The sequence below is a fragment of the Callionymus lyra genome, chromosome 11 (assembly GCF_982586985.1).
Source record: "Callionymus lyra chromosome 11, fCalLyr1.hap1.1, whole genome shotgun sequence".
Classification (NCBI taxonomy): domain Eukaryota; kingdom Metazoa; phylum Chordata; class Actinopteri; order Syngnathiformes; family Callionymidae; genus Callionymus; species Callionymus lyra.
In genome coordinates, this window is record NC_141828.1 from 5,234,470 (window position 1) to 5,250,153 (window position 15,684).

General features: G+C 38.8%; 1 protein-coding gene across 1 annotated transcript in view; it reads right to left on the reverse strand.

Annotated features, from left to right (window-relative positions):
• Positions 1–459: 459 nt before the first annotated feature.
• The window catches only part of sptbn1 (spectrin, beta, non-erythrocytic 1), a 105,808-nt gene continuing 90,583 nt past the window's right edge, over positions 460–15,684 (reverse strand). The window contains exons 33-44 of the mRNA XM_087801952.1: positions 15,110–15,484; positions 14,959–15,045; positions 12,860–13,017; positions 11,650–11,788; positions 10,708–10,792; positions 10,438–10,634; positions 10,282–10,370; positions 9,299–9,353; positions 4,283–4,479; positions 3,361–3,534; positions 2,557–2,599; positions 460–1,945 (exon numbers count right to left, since the gene is read on the reverse strand). Coding sequence (XP_087658078.1) covers positions 1,736–1,945; positions 2,557–2,599; positions 3,361–3,534; positions 4,283–4,479; positions 9,299–9,353; positions 10,282–10,370; positions 10,438–10,634; positions 10,708–10,792; positions 11,650–11,788; positions 12,860–13,017; positions 14,959–15,045; positions 15,110–15,484 — 1,809 coding nt within the window. The 3' untranslated portion in view covers positions 460–1,735. The remainder of the gene's footprint in view (positions 1,946–2,556; positions 2,600–3,360; positions 3,535–4,282; positions 4,480–9,298; positions 9,354–10,281; positions 10,371–10,437; positions 10,635–10,707; positions 10,793–11,649; positions 11,789–12,859; positions 13,018–14,958; positions 15,046–15,109; positions 15,485–15,684) is intronic.

Below are 15,684 nucleotides of genomic sequence, written 5' to 3' on the forward strand. Positions count from 1 at the left end.
ATTATTTTTTGGCGTTTTATTGATCAGTTTCTCCCCGTCAGAGTCTTAGCAAAGTGTTTTATTGGTTTAACACTATTTTTATTTTTAATTATTTTTGCAATATGTCTGTTTTTGAAAGTGAGTTTGTTTCTTTTCTGGGATGATCTGATGTTAAAATAATTATTTTATTCCATCCAACATTCACTTCTTCTTCCTGCCGAGACATTCCTCTACGTTTTTGACATTTTTAAACAAATAAAACAACCTGCTGTGTGAAAATATGTTATTGTTTTAGGGTTAATAAATATCTTAAAGGTGCCAAAAACTCAGCATCGATTCCATTGAACTTTGATATGTATGAGAGCTGCTTGGCAGAGGTATGTGTCCTCGGAGTGCTAAACTAGTTAGCATTTGTTAGCATGAAAGAAAAAAAATGGGTTTGTTTGATCAGCTGTCAATCATAAACAGGAAACAGACGTAGTTTTAAAAGCGTTTAATGGCTTTCAGCACATATGTAACAGAGGGGGGGGGGGAGAAGTCTACAGGTGCAGAATCCAACTAGCAGTGACCCCCGGTCCACATCACGTGACTACCTCGACCTACCAACCCCGGCCCCGCCCCAGCAAGCCCCGCCCCAGAAGCCCACCCCGGCCCCCACACCGTGGCTTTTTAATCGATTGTGCAATATGTCGGTTACTATGGTTACAGTGACAGAGGAATGCGCACGACACGGATTCACTTGCCCGGAGAAAATGTAGCGATTAAATAAAAAAAAGAACAAAAACAAAAAAAAGAACAAAAAAAAGGGATGCGGCAGAAATCTGGATCGCTGCAGGAGAAGATCCGACGGGGAAGAGTTTTTAGTTTTTTTCTTTGGATGGTTCCGTGACCCAAACAACCGAGATTCTGATCCGTCTTTTCCCGTCGGCTCTTCGCAGCGAATCTTACGCGTGAAGCCAACAAGCGAAGCGACTGTTAATCTGCAGCCTTCATTCCAGCGAACGTCTTCCAACGACTCATCGAAAACATCTCGACGACGAACCCGAGAGAACGAGTGGGAACCGAACCGGATCATCTGGACACATTCGCTCGTAATAATCCCGTCGCCGGATTATCGTCGGAACCGTTTCGTCGTCGCAGTGAAATTCAACACAGGTTTTTTTTTATTCGTTATACACAAGTTATACACAGACGGCGCCGAGCTCGGGACCGGACGAGGGGAATAGCAAAAAAAAAAAAGGGGAAATGTAGACGTCAGTGCACTAAAGGTCCGTCCTCTCGGGTTCTGGGGCTCGTGGACGAGGCCTCGCCAGCACCGAGGATGGATCTGAGGGTCGGACAGACGGAGAGAGAGAAGCTGAAGAAGAAGGAAACACAGGAAAAAACAGAGGAAATCGTAGGAAAAAGAAACTCCTCCAAATCAAGCTCAAGCAGCTGCCTGGAGACAGAACCTCGGGTCTGGACTCTGTGGTTCTGATAGAAAAGAGGAGTGTTTTGGCTCGACAGGCACACAGAGGTTCGGAGCTCGCATGCCGGACTCACGACGCTCGAGAGGAAGCAGCTGTTTTCGGGAGACGCTAAATATTCACATGTCGTTAATCGGACGACGAGGTTCTGATCCAAGTCGGGGTGTTAGTTTATATCGACCACGTTAGAATTCTGATTGGTAACGAGGGACGAGCCCCGAACAGCACCGGAGGAGGAGAAAAGAAAGAGGAGGAAGGAGGAGGAAGAGAAGGAGGAAGAGGAGGAGCGTCTACTTCTTCTTGCTGAACAGACTGAATCGCTTCTCCTTGTCTTTCTCGCGCTTGCCCGGGCTGGACTCGGCCGTCACCGCGGCGACGGTGGCGGGCAGCGTCTGGGCGCGAGCCGCCGGCGCCGGCGTGCTGTGGCTGCTGGGCGTCACTTCCTGCTTGTCGCCCGCCACGGCGGCGGAGATGGCCGAGATCCACGTGTTCATCTCCTCCTGGTGGTGAAGAAGCAGAAACAGCCGTTACATTATGACCACGTCACGGTTTCGTCGTTTTAGAATTCAATTAGTAAAATATAGTTAAAAGAATATATGACAAAAATAATAATACAGTCGTTTATTTTGTGGGTTTTGTTCTTAAAACTCTTCCGACCATTTAAATGTCGACTTTTTAAGTAGGTTTTATAAACGAAAAACGTTTATTTAAACTTGGAAACCCATCATTGTATACAGTATACCTTAACAACCCTCTCTCAAATAATGCTTTGCCGCCCAGTCAACTATCCAAAGTAATCTTTCACCATTGACATAGAAACGTGGACATAGAGTAGATTTTAAATTAAGTATTGAAGCGACAAGATAATCCGTCACTCAATAGAACAGTGTGTAGAAATGCATCATGGGAGTTCACAGTTTTGTTGGTACCATAAGTAAAGTGGTTGGTTTCTCCCAAAAGTTGTGTGGTTGTGTTGAAGTTAAATGTGTATCAGTGCGATCAACAACTACAGTACAGTATAGTGAGGAATAACCTCAGTGATAAATGAAAGTACAATAAAAGTATTTTAAAAAGAACATGAATTCAAAGTAAACCTGGTACTTGTACTCACATCATCTTTGGCTTGGAAGAGATACTCGTTCCCGTCAGTGATCCTGCAGAGGAGACATCGTCTATGTTAGCATCACGTCCAGGAGATTCATTTTACAAAACGATCAGAATTAATTGAGTTAAGAATCTGTTGATACGTATCACGATACATGTTTTGACGATACGATATATTGAGATACTGTAGTAACAACGATATATAGTTTCTTTCAAAGAAACAACACCTTTTCTGCCTTTTACAATAAAGAAATGTACAAATACTTTATCTATGAAAGTGTTTGTAGGAAAGTGTTTCTCAAAATATTAACAAAAATATCAACTTATACTAACAAGAAGTGCATTAAACAAACAACTTAGATCAACATGTATTATCTAGTATCTGTCAGTGTTTAATTTAACTTTAAACTTTGTTTTAAAATGAGTCCAAACATCATTGAAGTTGCTGTTTTCCTTCTTTTTCACTCGTTCTTGTCATTTCACCAGTTTCTGTTGTTACTTTGAAACAGGAGGAAATGACGAATGTTGCCAACTAGTGGCCGGAGGTTTAATTGCAGCACACGAATGAATGAAAGCTGTGAATATTTGAGTGTTAATTGTAAAATAAAACGTCGAATTATTGTCTTTTATACACAAACTATTGAAATTTAAACCATTAAATAACTTTGAATAACATTTTATTTTATTTCAAGGGTTAAAAAATACATATATATGTTTTGTTTGTCTTTTTAAATATCGATACAGTATCAGGAATAAAAACCCCTCTAGTTGTGGATCATCAATGTTTCTACTGGACCGAGTCTGAACTCACTTGAGCTTGAAGACGTGCTTCTTCTTCTTGTATCCGAGCGCCACCTCACACACGGCCTCCTTCAGAGGGACCGGGATCTCGCTGTGGTACGGGATCCCTTGACTCGCGCTCTTCTGGTCCTTGTAGAATCCCATCTCCTGCTGGTTGATCACGCAGTAGACGTGATGCCACGATCTGTGGAGGAGAGGAGAAGAACGTGAGAGGAGGAGGGAAGAGAGGGAGAGAAAGAAAGAGAGTGAAAATGAAGAAATGAAAGAGAAAAATAAGAAATAGAAATAAAAGGGAGGGAAAATTAAATAAGGATAAAAGGGGAAACATGGATAGAGACAGTGTGAAAAAGAATTAAAGAGTGAAATAGAAAAAAAATAAGAAATAGAAATAAGGAAGACAAAAAAGGGAGAAAAAATATATTTAAAAAAAAGGGAAATGAAAAAATGGAAAGAAATAGATGAAAAAGGAAGAAGCTGAGAGTGAAAAAGAAAAAATGAAAGAAAAAAATCATAGAAACATAATGAAAAGAAAAAAGGGAGAAAAATGAATAAGAAAGAAAAAAAGGGGGAAAATGAAATGAAAAAAGGGGGAAAATTAGATTTAAAAAAAGGAAGATATAAAGAATGAAAAGGAGAAAAATAAAATAAAATTAAGAAATGGAAAAATAAGGAAAAAGAAAAAAAGGGAGAAAAAATGAACAAGTTAAAAAAGGGGAAAAAATAAAAGAAGCTCAAGAAATAGATGAAAGAGAAAGAGAGTAAGAAATAAAAAAGAGCAAGAGATGAAGTGAGAGTGAAAAATATAATAAAGGGAAAGGAATGAAGAGACAGTGAAAAATATAAAAAGAGTAAAAAAGAGAAAGATGAATAAAAAGAGATGAAGAATTAAAGAGTGAAAAAAGAGTAAAAAAGAGAAACAGGAGGACAAGGACCTGCTGGACGCCTTCTTGTTGTGACCCTCCCACTCATGCTTGCGGTGCAGAAACCCTTCCAGTTGAGACGAGGGCGAGTCCAGCTGAGTCTTGGCCGGCAGAGTCGCCGCCTGACTGGCTTTGGTCTTCCTGGCGGATCCTGGAGAACCTGCAGGACTCGGCTCGGAGACCCCGTTCACCTCCAGGCCCTCGTTGTCCTGCCAACGACAGAGAGAACACGAGTCACAGGTGAACTCACAGGTGAACTCACAGGTGAGGGAGTCGTTCGTGAGCGAGTCAGAGGAGACGAGTCGGAGGATCAGAGTCGAGTCAGAGGAGTTCAAGTAAGGATGGGAAGGAGTCGAGTCAGAAGGAGTCGAACCACCAACAGATCTATGAGTCAGACAGGAGTCAGAGAGTCAGGAGTCATAGATCTTGAACATGCAGAAGCTTCAGCGACGTGCAGAAGAATCAGGAGAAACGTTTTATTCCTGAGACCACTAGGTGTCACTAGACGTCACTGCAACTCACTCATAACACGTGAAGACATGACGTGAAGAAAGGATGGAAAAGAAACATCTGACAGAAATACTTGAAATTAAATAAATCATTGATGACTGAGATCAAACTCGACCTTCAGTCCTGAAGTATCTACGAGTACAAATAATTGTATTTATTTTTATTAATCATTTCAAAAAAAATATCATGATTACATGCTTCTCTTTTTAAAAGTTCCTGCTTTTTATAGACTGTCCCTAAAAAACGATCAATCATAGATCTATGATCTTTATATTTGTAAGTAAGTAAGTAAGTAAGTAATATTTATTTATAGAGCGCTTTTCGAGACCAGGGTCACAAAGCGCTTAGACAATCAAAACAATACCCATTTGCACTTTATTCTTTATATTTGAACGTTGTTTTCTATTTGCACTTTAATCTTTATATTTGCACATTGTTATCCCTATGCACTTTATTATTTATATTTTCACTTTACTCTTTATATTTTCACTTTGTTATCTCTATGCATTTTATTATTTATATTTGCACTTTATTATCTCTTTGCTCCAAGTTATTTTCACTTGCACTTTGTTCTTGTCCTTTTTAAACTTGCTGTACCTTCTATCGTCTGCTGGGAACGGATAGACAGACAAATAAACTTCATCTATTAATCCAAAGAACAAAGAGCAAATAAAAGAACAAAGAGTAAATAAAAAGAAAAAGGTGCAAAGGATGACAAAGAGCAAATATGAAGAACATATCTCAAAGAAAATAACGGCATACTGGAAATCTAATTCCCAGGAGCAGATCTCCAGAGGGATGAATAAAGTATTTATCGAATAAATAATGTGGCGTCTGAGGAAATTAAATTGAACTTTGTTCTCACCTTTTTTAACTTCCTCAGATTTAAAGATAAATATGTAATATTTACTGCTCATACGGTCGCTTACGTGTTAAAATCAATGCTGCACTATTTGACTGAAACGTCATCGCCGTGACATTATTGCACTTCCTGTTCCCGATAGGTCGTCACCGTAGCAACCGTGTGGATCAACAAAGCGCTGCTGAGAAGTGGCCGACATGCAGAGTCACAGCAAACCAAAAACAGCCGCAGCAGAGAAGTAGCTTCGAAGCAAAACATCTCAAACAATTATCAACAAAATTGCTTGTAACTTATTACTGGTGCGGGGGTGATGGGGGGGTGATGGGGGGGTGGGGGGTCGTCACGCCACACACCCGACCAGACGTCTATTACCCAGAGCTCAGGCTGGACCAGTGACCGGAGCGTCCTGGAGCTCAAGAGGCGCTGCTGGACTCTTCTGGAGCGTTTACTGAAAACTTAACGTGACGTTTAAGCTCGAGTGACCTCAGGTGTTGGGAGGTCGCGCTGAAGGTCAGAGGTCACGACCGGTGTCTGGTCAGTTCTTGATGGAATTCGTAAGATGACACTTGTTTCCCTGAATGTTTTTGATGATTTATTTACAGCAAAATATAATAAATTGATGAACAAGTGAATGTTTTGAATGGATGTTTATATTAATGATCAGGTTTTTGTTTTGGTCTTTGGTTATATAAATATCTCTTAATAAACAGCCCAAAAATGTATCATGATGTAATGAAAAAAAAAAAAATTCTCACCCTATTAAGTTGAAAATACACAAAATAAAAATAGCAAAAAAATGAAAATACACATTTTTCTTAAAAGCTTTTCTTTACCTTAAACTATCCTTTACAAATTTAATTTATGATTTAATAATACATTCAAAACATAATGTGATGAAGCTTAATGTTATTTTAATATTACATTTCTATAAATATATAATAAATAAAAACACTTCAAATGGGACTCATTACAAATTAAAAATATAGTATTTTTGTATTTATCTTGGAAAAAGTGTTTTGAAAAAAGCCTCTTAAACTCTAAAATAAAACCTTAATAACATAAAAGTATCATTTGATTCGCTCTTAGAAAAGTGAGACATTTTTGCTTCTGGAATTTAAACAAAAAATTGACTTTTATGCAAAAACAACAAATGATTGTAAAAATTTGATGAAAACAATGAAGAGAAACAACAACGAAACGACAAGAGTGTGTGATGATAAGAGTGTGTGATGACAAGAGTGTGTGCTGACGACAGACATGACGACAAGAGTGTGTGATGACAACGGTGTGTGATGGTGACAGACATGACGACAAGAGTGTGTGTGATGGTGACAGACATGATGACAAGAGTGTGTGTGATGGTGACAGACATGACGACAAGAGTGTGTGTGATGGTGACAGACATGACGACAAGAGTGTGTGATGATGACAAGGTTTTGTGATGATGACAGACATGATGACAAGAGTGTGTGTGATGGTGACAGACATGACGACAAGAGTGTGTGTGATGGTGACAGACATGACGACAAGAGTGTGTGTGATGGTGACAGACATGACGACAAGAGTGTGTGTGATGGTGACAGACATGATGACAAGAGTGTGTGTGATGGTGACAGACATGACGACAAGAGTGTGTGTGATGGTGACAGACATGATGACAAGAGTGTGTGTGATGGTGACAGACATGACGACAAGAGTGTGTGTGATGGTGACAGACATGAAGACAAGAGTGTGTGTGATGGTGACAGACATGACGAAAAGAGTGTGTGATGATGACAAGGTTGTGTGATGGTGACAGACATGACGACAACAGTGTGTGATGGTGACAAGGTTGTGTGATGGTGACAGACATGACGACAAGAGTGTGTGATGATGACAAGGTTTTGTGATGATGACAGACATGACGACAAGTGTGTGATGACGACAACAGTGTGTGATGGTGACAGACATGACGACAAGAGTGTGTGTGATGGTGACAGACATGACGACACAACAGGTGCTGGTTCTTGTGGGTTTATTGTGTGTGTTAGTTTGGATCATCATGCGACAAAAAAAACATGAGATGGAATGAAAATATAAAACCATGAGAACAAAATGGGATCATGAGAAAAGACACACACTCTCTCTCTCTCTCTCACACACACACACACACACACACACACACAAAGACGTGGAGTGACCATGGAAGTGATGGAATGTAACAGAGAAACATTATGTTTGGAGAACGAGTCGATCATTTGTACCTCAAACGCTGGAATGTTTAGGTTAAAATCTGTATTTTGTGTTGTGTTTTTAATTTAAACGCACATTAGATCTTACACACTATAGTGACCGTTTGCAGTTAAATAACAATCATTTAATTATTTGTATTTTATTTGAAACTCAATAAAAAAAAAATACAATAATTAATTGATGTCAAAAAATGACCATAAATTGTGTGAGAAAAACCACATCTTATTAGCAGCAAAATATAATAAATTAATGTTTTGAATGTAAATGATTATTTCAAATTAATATTTCGGTAACGAGGAAAAAAGGTCTTCAAGTTGTTTTGTTTTCTATATATCTTTTGAATAAAAAGCAAAAAAAGTAATTATTGAGCTTTTTATTCATCTTTATTAAAAGTTTTTTTTTAATCTTAAAGAATCTTTTAAAAATGTAATTAAAAATACATTTTAAACATGTGATTTTTAATATGCAAACGTAATCGCTCACTAGATATTCAATTATATAAATATGTAATAAATAAGATTATTATTAATAAGATTTTAATGATAATGACTCATTATAAATTATAAATTTAGCATTTCTTAAAGTTTTCTTTTATTTAAACAACAACTTAAAGTATCTCATTATTGTGATAGTTTAGAGTAAAATAACTGTCACTTGATTATTTTTAGTTTGTTTGAAACTAAATAAAAAACATACAATAATGGATTTTTGTCAATACTGATCATAACTTATTTTAAACTACTAAACAACAACAACTAACAATAAACTAAACCAATGATCAAACTGAACATTTTTCCATTTTTATTTATTTTAAGACTCAGACGCTGAGCTCACGCGTGTGAAACTAAATGAACCTAAATAAATATTAATCTCTAGAACTATGGTGTCGACATCAGTTCAAAACTCAAGTACACGACGACGTGTTTGACGTCTAAACCTAGTTTTATATCACGGTGACGGATCGTTGCCATGACGACCGTCGTCATGTGTTCATGTTCCAGAGAGTGAGTTTGTAAATGATGACGTACACGAGGAGGAGCATGAGCAGCTGTGGGGAGGTGATGGCAGGAGAGTCGAGCTGAGGGGAGGAGGGGGAGAGAGACAGAATAAGGGAGGGGGAGGAAAGGGAAATTTTCTGGGGGTGTGTCACTCACAACTCTCACACACACACACACACACTTTCATACAAGAAACAAAGAGAAAGAATCAAAACTAAAATCATCTCGTTTGTGTGTCAGACGCTGACGAGGAACACGTGTAACGACCAACATCAAACAGAAACATGTGTTGCACGTGTGTGTAGATGCAAGTGTGTGTGTGTAGATGCAAGTGTGTGTAGATGCAAGTGTGTGTCACTGAGGTGCGGCCCTGCGGCTCTGCAGGTTGCTGCTGTATTGCTGGTAGGCGGGTGAACGGTAACTAACCCTGGGAGACTCCTGGTCGGACGGCAGGCCATTCTGAGACACCGGCTCACCCTCCCTGCAGACACACAACACACACTCATCAAACACACGCTCATGAAACAACACACACAACTGCCATTATTTTTGTTTTTAAATAGATTTGAATTAAACATGAAAAATACATGTATTTTTAAATGCTTCTACACATTTCTTCATTGATATTTTTCTACAAAAGTACATCATAAAAACTACATAAGTGCATCAGCAGCACCAGAATACTAAAGGATTTAATTTAGTAGTTTTAAATGGAAAATATTCAAAGGTCTTTAATTGAATAACATTATAAACTAAAATATTAAATTCAAAAAATATATTTTTATTTTAAGCCTTTTAAATGCAATACAATGTATATTTTTATGATATAAAAACTACTATATAGAATTGAAAAGGCTACAAATCAAAACAAATAACTTAAATATTATTATTTACTCTTGTGTTACTGTTCTCTTGATTTTTATTTATTATTTAATTCATTTATTGTCATTTTTCTTTCTCCCTCTTTCATGTTTTCATTATTTTACATTATTAATGTTTTTTTTATTGCCTCTTTCATTATTATTTATTTGTTCTTCTATTGTATTCTTCTCCCTTCTTTTCCATTTTATTTTTAATATTAAAGGATTGAATTAAACAATTAAATCCTAAGGAAAATAAACATTTCAATAAGAATATTGTTTAAACATTTGAAATGTTAAATTCCACTATTCAATATTTACATCGAACCTACAGTATATACTTCCATAGTATTTTGACTCTGTTTCAAGTAAAAATATATTTTTTAAAAACAACAATTCTCGATGTAATGAATATTTTCTTTTTGTGTTTACTCTTCATTTATGTTTTGAACTATTTACTCTTGTGTTCGAACGACTCAAATCATCAGCAACATCTTCACTTCAACACATCATTTAAATATTTCACACAAAAGACGTTCGTTCACTCGCCTGTTCTGAGCTTCTGCAGCTTCTGCCGGTGGTGGTAGTTTCCTCCTCTCTTCCTCCTCTTGCCTTCTTCTCACTTCCAATAACTCCATCTAAACACACACACAGGTTCAGAGCTTCTTCTACCCAGAGCTCCACCTGTGCTCTCCGGCGCCTCACCGTGGTCAACCTCTCCAGCGCGGCGAAGCGCTCCTCCCAGGTGGCGGCCGACTTCTCGAAGGCCTCGTGGCGCTTGATGAGCTTCTCCACCTCGTCCACGCTCTGACCCATCTCCCTGCTGGACAGGTAGGGCTCCTGACCCAGCAGCCAGGCCTCGGCCACGCCCGCGTCCCTGGAGAACTGGTGCACCTCCAGCACTGCGAACGCCAGAGGGGGGTCACGTTAGCGGGTCACGGGGTCAAAATGTCAAGTCAAGAACTGAAGCCTCACCCAGTCTCAGCCACTCCCATCGATCCTCCCACTTGTCGATCATGTCTTTCCTCTTGTCCGTCAACTGAAGCAACTTTTCTTTGATCTGCGAGCGTCAAATATGTTGAATATATCGCACGCTTTTAAAAAATACACTTTAAAAGAACCTCATGTCACACAGTATCAACAAGTTCCTGAAGAAAAATTATTCTGATTAAATTGAATCCCATGAACCTCAACGAGATAGAAAAATATTTAAACCACATACAGAAATATCTTAAGACTTTTTATTTGTTCAGGCTTTTCCTTGATTTTCTGGAACTCCTGTTGTGTTTTATCAGCTTTATCTTGATCTTTAAAGTATATACTTTATTGAATAGTGTTTTGATTGTTTAAGTGCTTTATGAACCTGGTCTGGAAAAGCGCTATATAAATAAAAATTACTTACTTACAGTTCGACATCTTCATATATTAGTGATGCATCTGCACAAGTCCTCACCAAATATGTTTTTTTCAATTGATCTGTATCATTATCTCTAGTTATTCTCTTTTTTCTGTTTGTCTACAGCATGGTTGTAGCTACAGTTTCAAGCATGCTAACGGTACCATGCTAACGCTAGCATGCTAACGGTTAGATGTAGACTCTATAAACACTGTATACTCTGTTTACCTTTTAATATTCCTTTTTTATTTGATGAATGCAAACATAAGTGGCTCAGATAAATGTTTCAAAAGCTACATGCTCTCTCAAAAACACCGCTATTTACCATTAAAGTCTAACCTCGGAGCTGCAAGCGCGTCCAAAGCTAAGTAGCGGCTACAAAATGTAAACAAAAATTCATATTGTGATAGATTTCTTTTCATATCGTGGATCCCGACTAGTGGGTATATCTGCGAGCGTCGACAGTGGTTGAAAATAAGACAAGAATCCGAGCGTAAAAGCGATCATGGTGGAACACTGACCTCCTCGGCAGCGTAGTGCTTCCTGGCCAGCAGAGCCTTTCCCAGCTCGATGCAGGACGTGAAGCTGTCGTTGCGAGCGTCGATCTCGGCCTTGATGCCCTGATGGTTGTTCATCAGCAGCTCCACGGACGACACGTCGCTGTCGAACACAAATCAATGTTTTAATCTCTGGACGAGGTTGGTTCCAAAAGATCGTCTTTGGAAGTAAATCAGCGTCAGAGGTTTAATGGTTAACATTTCAAATGTAGATACTTTTTTAAGAGTCGTTTTAAGCATTGTTTATGGTTTTAAATAATTAAATTAAATCATTTCTATATTAAAATGTTGATTTTATGACTCAGAGTTGTATAAACTACTTCAAAAAATGAACAACATTCAATTCAATATTATTTAAATTCGAACACTTTTAAATTCAATATAAAAATGTTGTTCAAACAGAATCACCAGACATGAGCTAATCGATCGAAGTTACAGCCAATCGTGCGACACACAGACGATCACGTGACGACGTAAAAGCACTGGTGCGTCAATTCATCATTAAGGATTCTACAATACAACGGTAAGATTTTATCCATTTGCAAAGAAGGATGTGTCTCACCTACAGTTGATACTAAACTCTGCAGCCAGAATTCTGAGCCGCTCTAGTAGAAGAACTCACATTTCTCCTTCAAACTCTTCACTGGCTGCCAGTTTCTTTCAGGATCATTTTAAAATTCTGGTTCTTATTTTTTCTTAACTTTCTTGTTGCTGCCGTTTTTGTCACTGTGTTGTCTTGACCTTTTAAAGTATGTATTTTAACTGTGTATTGTTTTGATTGTTCAAGCGCTTTGTGACCCTGGTCTGAGAAACATCTTTACAAATATAAATATTAAATATATGGTAATATGGCACTAAGATTCCAACATGTTATAGATTGTATTGAATTTAAAAGGCTACAAACTAAAAATATATTGAATTTAGAAATTGTTTTTTTCTATTATTGGAATTCAGATATTAAACTAAACTAACTGTGTAAACAAAATATTACTTTTTAAATTTAATTAATTTTTAAAAGGAAAAATTAAATATTTTTAACAATTGAAGAAAAAATGCTTAAAATACATCAAGACTTCAAAGTTTCAACGTCTTAAATGTTCAATTCAACCATCAATATTCTGATGACACCGACATATACTTCCACAGTTCTGACTTCCATGCGTGTCATGTTTACCGCGGCTTCTCCTGCGCCTCGATCAGGCGGATGACGTCCTCCATCCACAGCATCAGGTCGCGCACCATGCTGAAGAAGCGGAACTTGTCTCCGGTGTCCAGCAGCTTGACCCGACGACCCTCCACCGCCTCCAGCAGGTTCTTCCAGGACTCCAGCACCTGAGGAGGAACACACACCGACATGCTTCACACACACCGACAACATGTGCACCGGGAACTACTTTTTGTTGGATGAAGATATGACAATTACTTACATTTATAATAAAAGTCCTAATCTAGTGTTTGTTATGTTTCATATATGGCACATTTCTTCTTCTTATTATGATTATTGAGATCAATTAGGCAGCAAAACGGTTTAATAAACTAAAAAGTATTTTTGTTCACTTTGTGACCCTTTTTTTAAACATAAATATCAACTACATGTTATAAAGATGGTACACTTTTGAAAAATAAACTATAAAATAGCTCAGGATCAGTACAAGTACCTGAAGAAAAACCTATGAACCTCAATCCTATCTTATGTCCATTTTTAACTGGATAGAAAAATATTTAAACCACGTACAGTTCGACGTCTTCATATATTAGCGAGGCATCTGCACAATCTCTCGACAAATGTGTTTTTTTTTTTAGTTGATTTGTATCATTATTCTCTGGTTAATTTCCATTTTCTGTTTGTTTACAACATGGTTGTAGCTACAGTTGCTAGCATGCTAACGCTAACGGTTAGATGTAGACTCTATATCTATATACTCTGTTTACTTTTTTTTAATATTCCTTTTTTATTTGATGAATGCAAACATTAGTGGCTCAGGTAAACGTTTCAAAAGCTACATGCTCTCTCAGAAACACCGCTATTTACCATTAAAGCCTAACCTCGGAGCTGCAAGCGCGTCCAAAGCTAAGTAGCGGCTACAAAAAATGCTAACAGCCAAATGATTGAAAAAAGCATCTTCTCAAAAAGTGACTTTTCCAAACAAACACGACTCTGGAAACAAGCGACTCGAAGCGTTTGTTTTCTCCTCCTCTGGCTCGCAGGTGTGTTTGGATGAAGACGTTAAAAAAAAAACACCCACGCGGGCGTCAGAGGAGACTCGGAAACAAACGCCGCGAGTCGGTCGTTGGGCGGAGACGACGCCTCCTCCTCGCCGGAGCTAAAATGTCTCCATCGAATCAGCATTTTAGTCGTTTTTTTTTCAAAAAAAAGTCTGAGCCGCAGCCAAAGTGAAGCGAAGCTGAAGCTGGAGAGTCTCACCTCGCCCTTTCTCTTCTGTGGACAGATGCAGGGAAACATCAAAACACACCATCGTCATGACTCATGACTTGTATTCGCTGGATGTAGAAGCAAGTTTGCTCAAATAAATCCACCTACTGTTACGTTAAAAAACACACTTAAAAAAGGGCGAGATGGTCTTAATAACAAAAAATAAAATAAAGAAAACTAAGACGTTGCTGCACTTTTGTGCGAAAACAAATGTATAAATCAGGCAAACTCAGAAAAAAAGAAGTTAGTAGTGATGACATTGAATGCAACACTTTTGTTTAACTTATTGAAACTAGTTTATTCTTTTTCCTTCATTTGAAAAATACCTTGTTTGAAAAATTCATTACAAAATAGTTTTATTCCTTATTTGATGCTCAATTTATATCGTTTTCAGAGCCGCAAGCTCTAGCTAGATGTATTTATACTTGTTGATGAATTTTAGTGGATTATATATTAATTCTTCATGTATAAAAACATGAATTTCTGCACCGTCACTCAGGAGGGTTTGATTCACGACACTGGACCAGAAACTACTGGACTCATAAAAGAATAAATAATGAACATCATTTACGCCGCGTTGATTAAATGGTTGGGAAATGCGTTTTATTTTGATGATTTTCTGACATGTCATTATCAAGTGTGTTTTCAGCCACTTAACGTTTGTTTTCATGACGTCAGAGACGTTTTTATTTTTGCTTTATTAACCCACACGGATAAAACCTCCGATTTATCAAACCTGCCTTTTCCCGAGCGCATTATTTCAATGTATTTAAAGTGACTTCCCCTCGAACTGAAGACCCTTGTAAGGGTGACATGTGTTGCCGCTGATCCAGACTCACCTCGCCTTCTCTCTTCTGGATGTCGTCGGCCTTGTCGCCGGCGTAAGCCGACTGGAGGCGAACGGCGTCTTCCTGCAGCTGCCGCACCTGAGGAGACACGAGCAGGTGTGAGTCCGACACGGACGGCCAACGACGGACGAGGCCGACGCACCTGCGTCCCCAGCGCCTGGATGTCGTGCTCGAAGGTGGTGTGCATCCTCTGCAGGGTCTCCACCGTGTTCTGGTCCCGGCCCAGCTCCTCCGGGAGCTTCTTGTGTTTGTCCAGGATGCGGTTGAGGATCTCCTTGGCGTCGTGGTAGAACTTGTGGAGCTCGTAGGAGGCGGCGAGGATCTGCGTCCGCGTGTCGATGAGCTCCAGCAGGTCGGCCCACGCCTCGTTCAGGCCGTCCTTCCACTCCGCGATGGTGGCGGCGTCGCCGTGGCCGGCGTTGATCAGCTCGTCCGCCAGACGGTTCACGCCGTCCACGCGCTCCTGACCGATGTTGCCGGTGTCGCGGGCGAACTCTCTGAAGCGCTCCTGCAGCATCTGGAAGTTTCATCGTTTCAATCATATCGTGAACAGACTAGTGGTGAGTATCGTCAGGAACCATATGAAGAGTATAAAGATACACTAGAACATTGCAGTGAAAATGTGAATGTTGAATCTGCTGAAATACTTGAAAGTATTTTACTAGTACTCAAAGTAAAAATGTGTGGAAACAGTTAAAATGATGGAATGACTGAGAA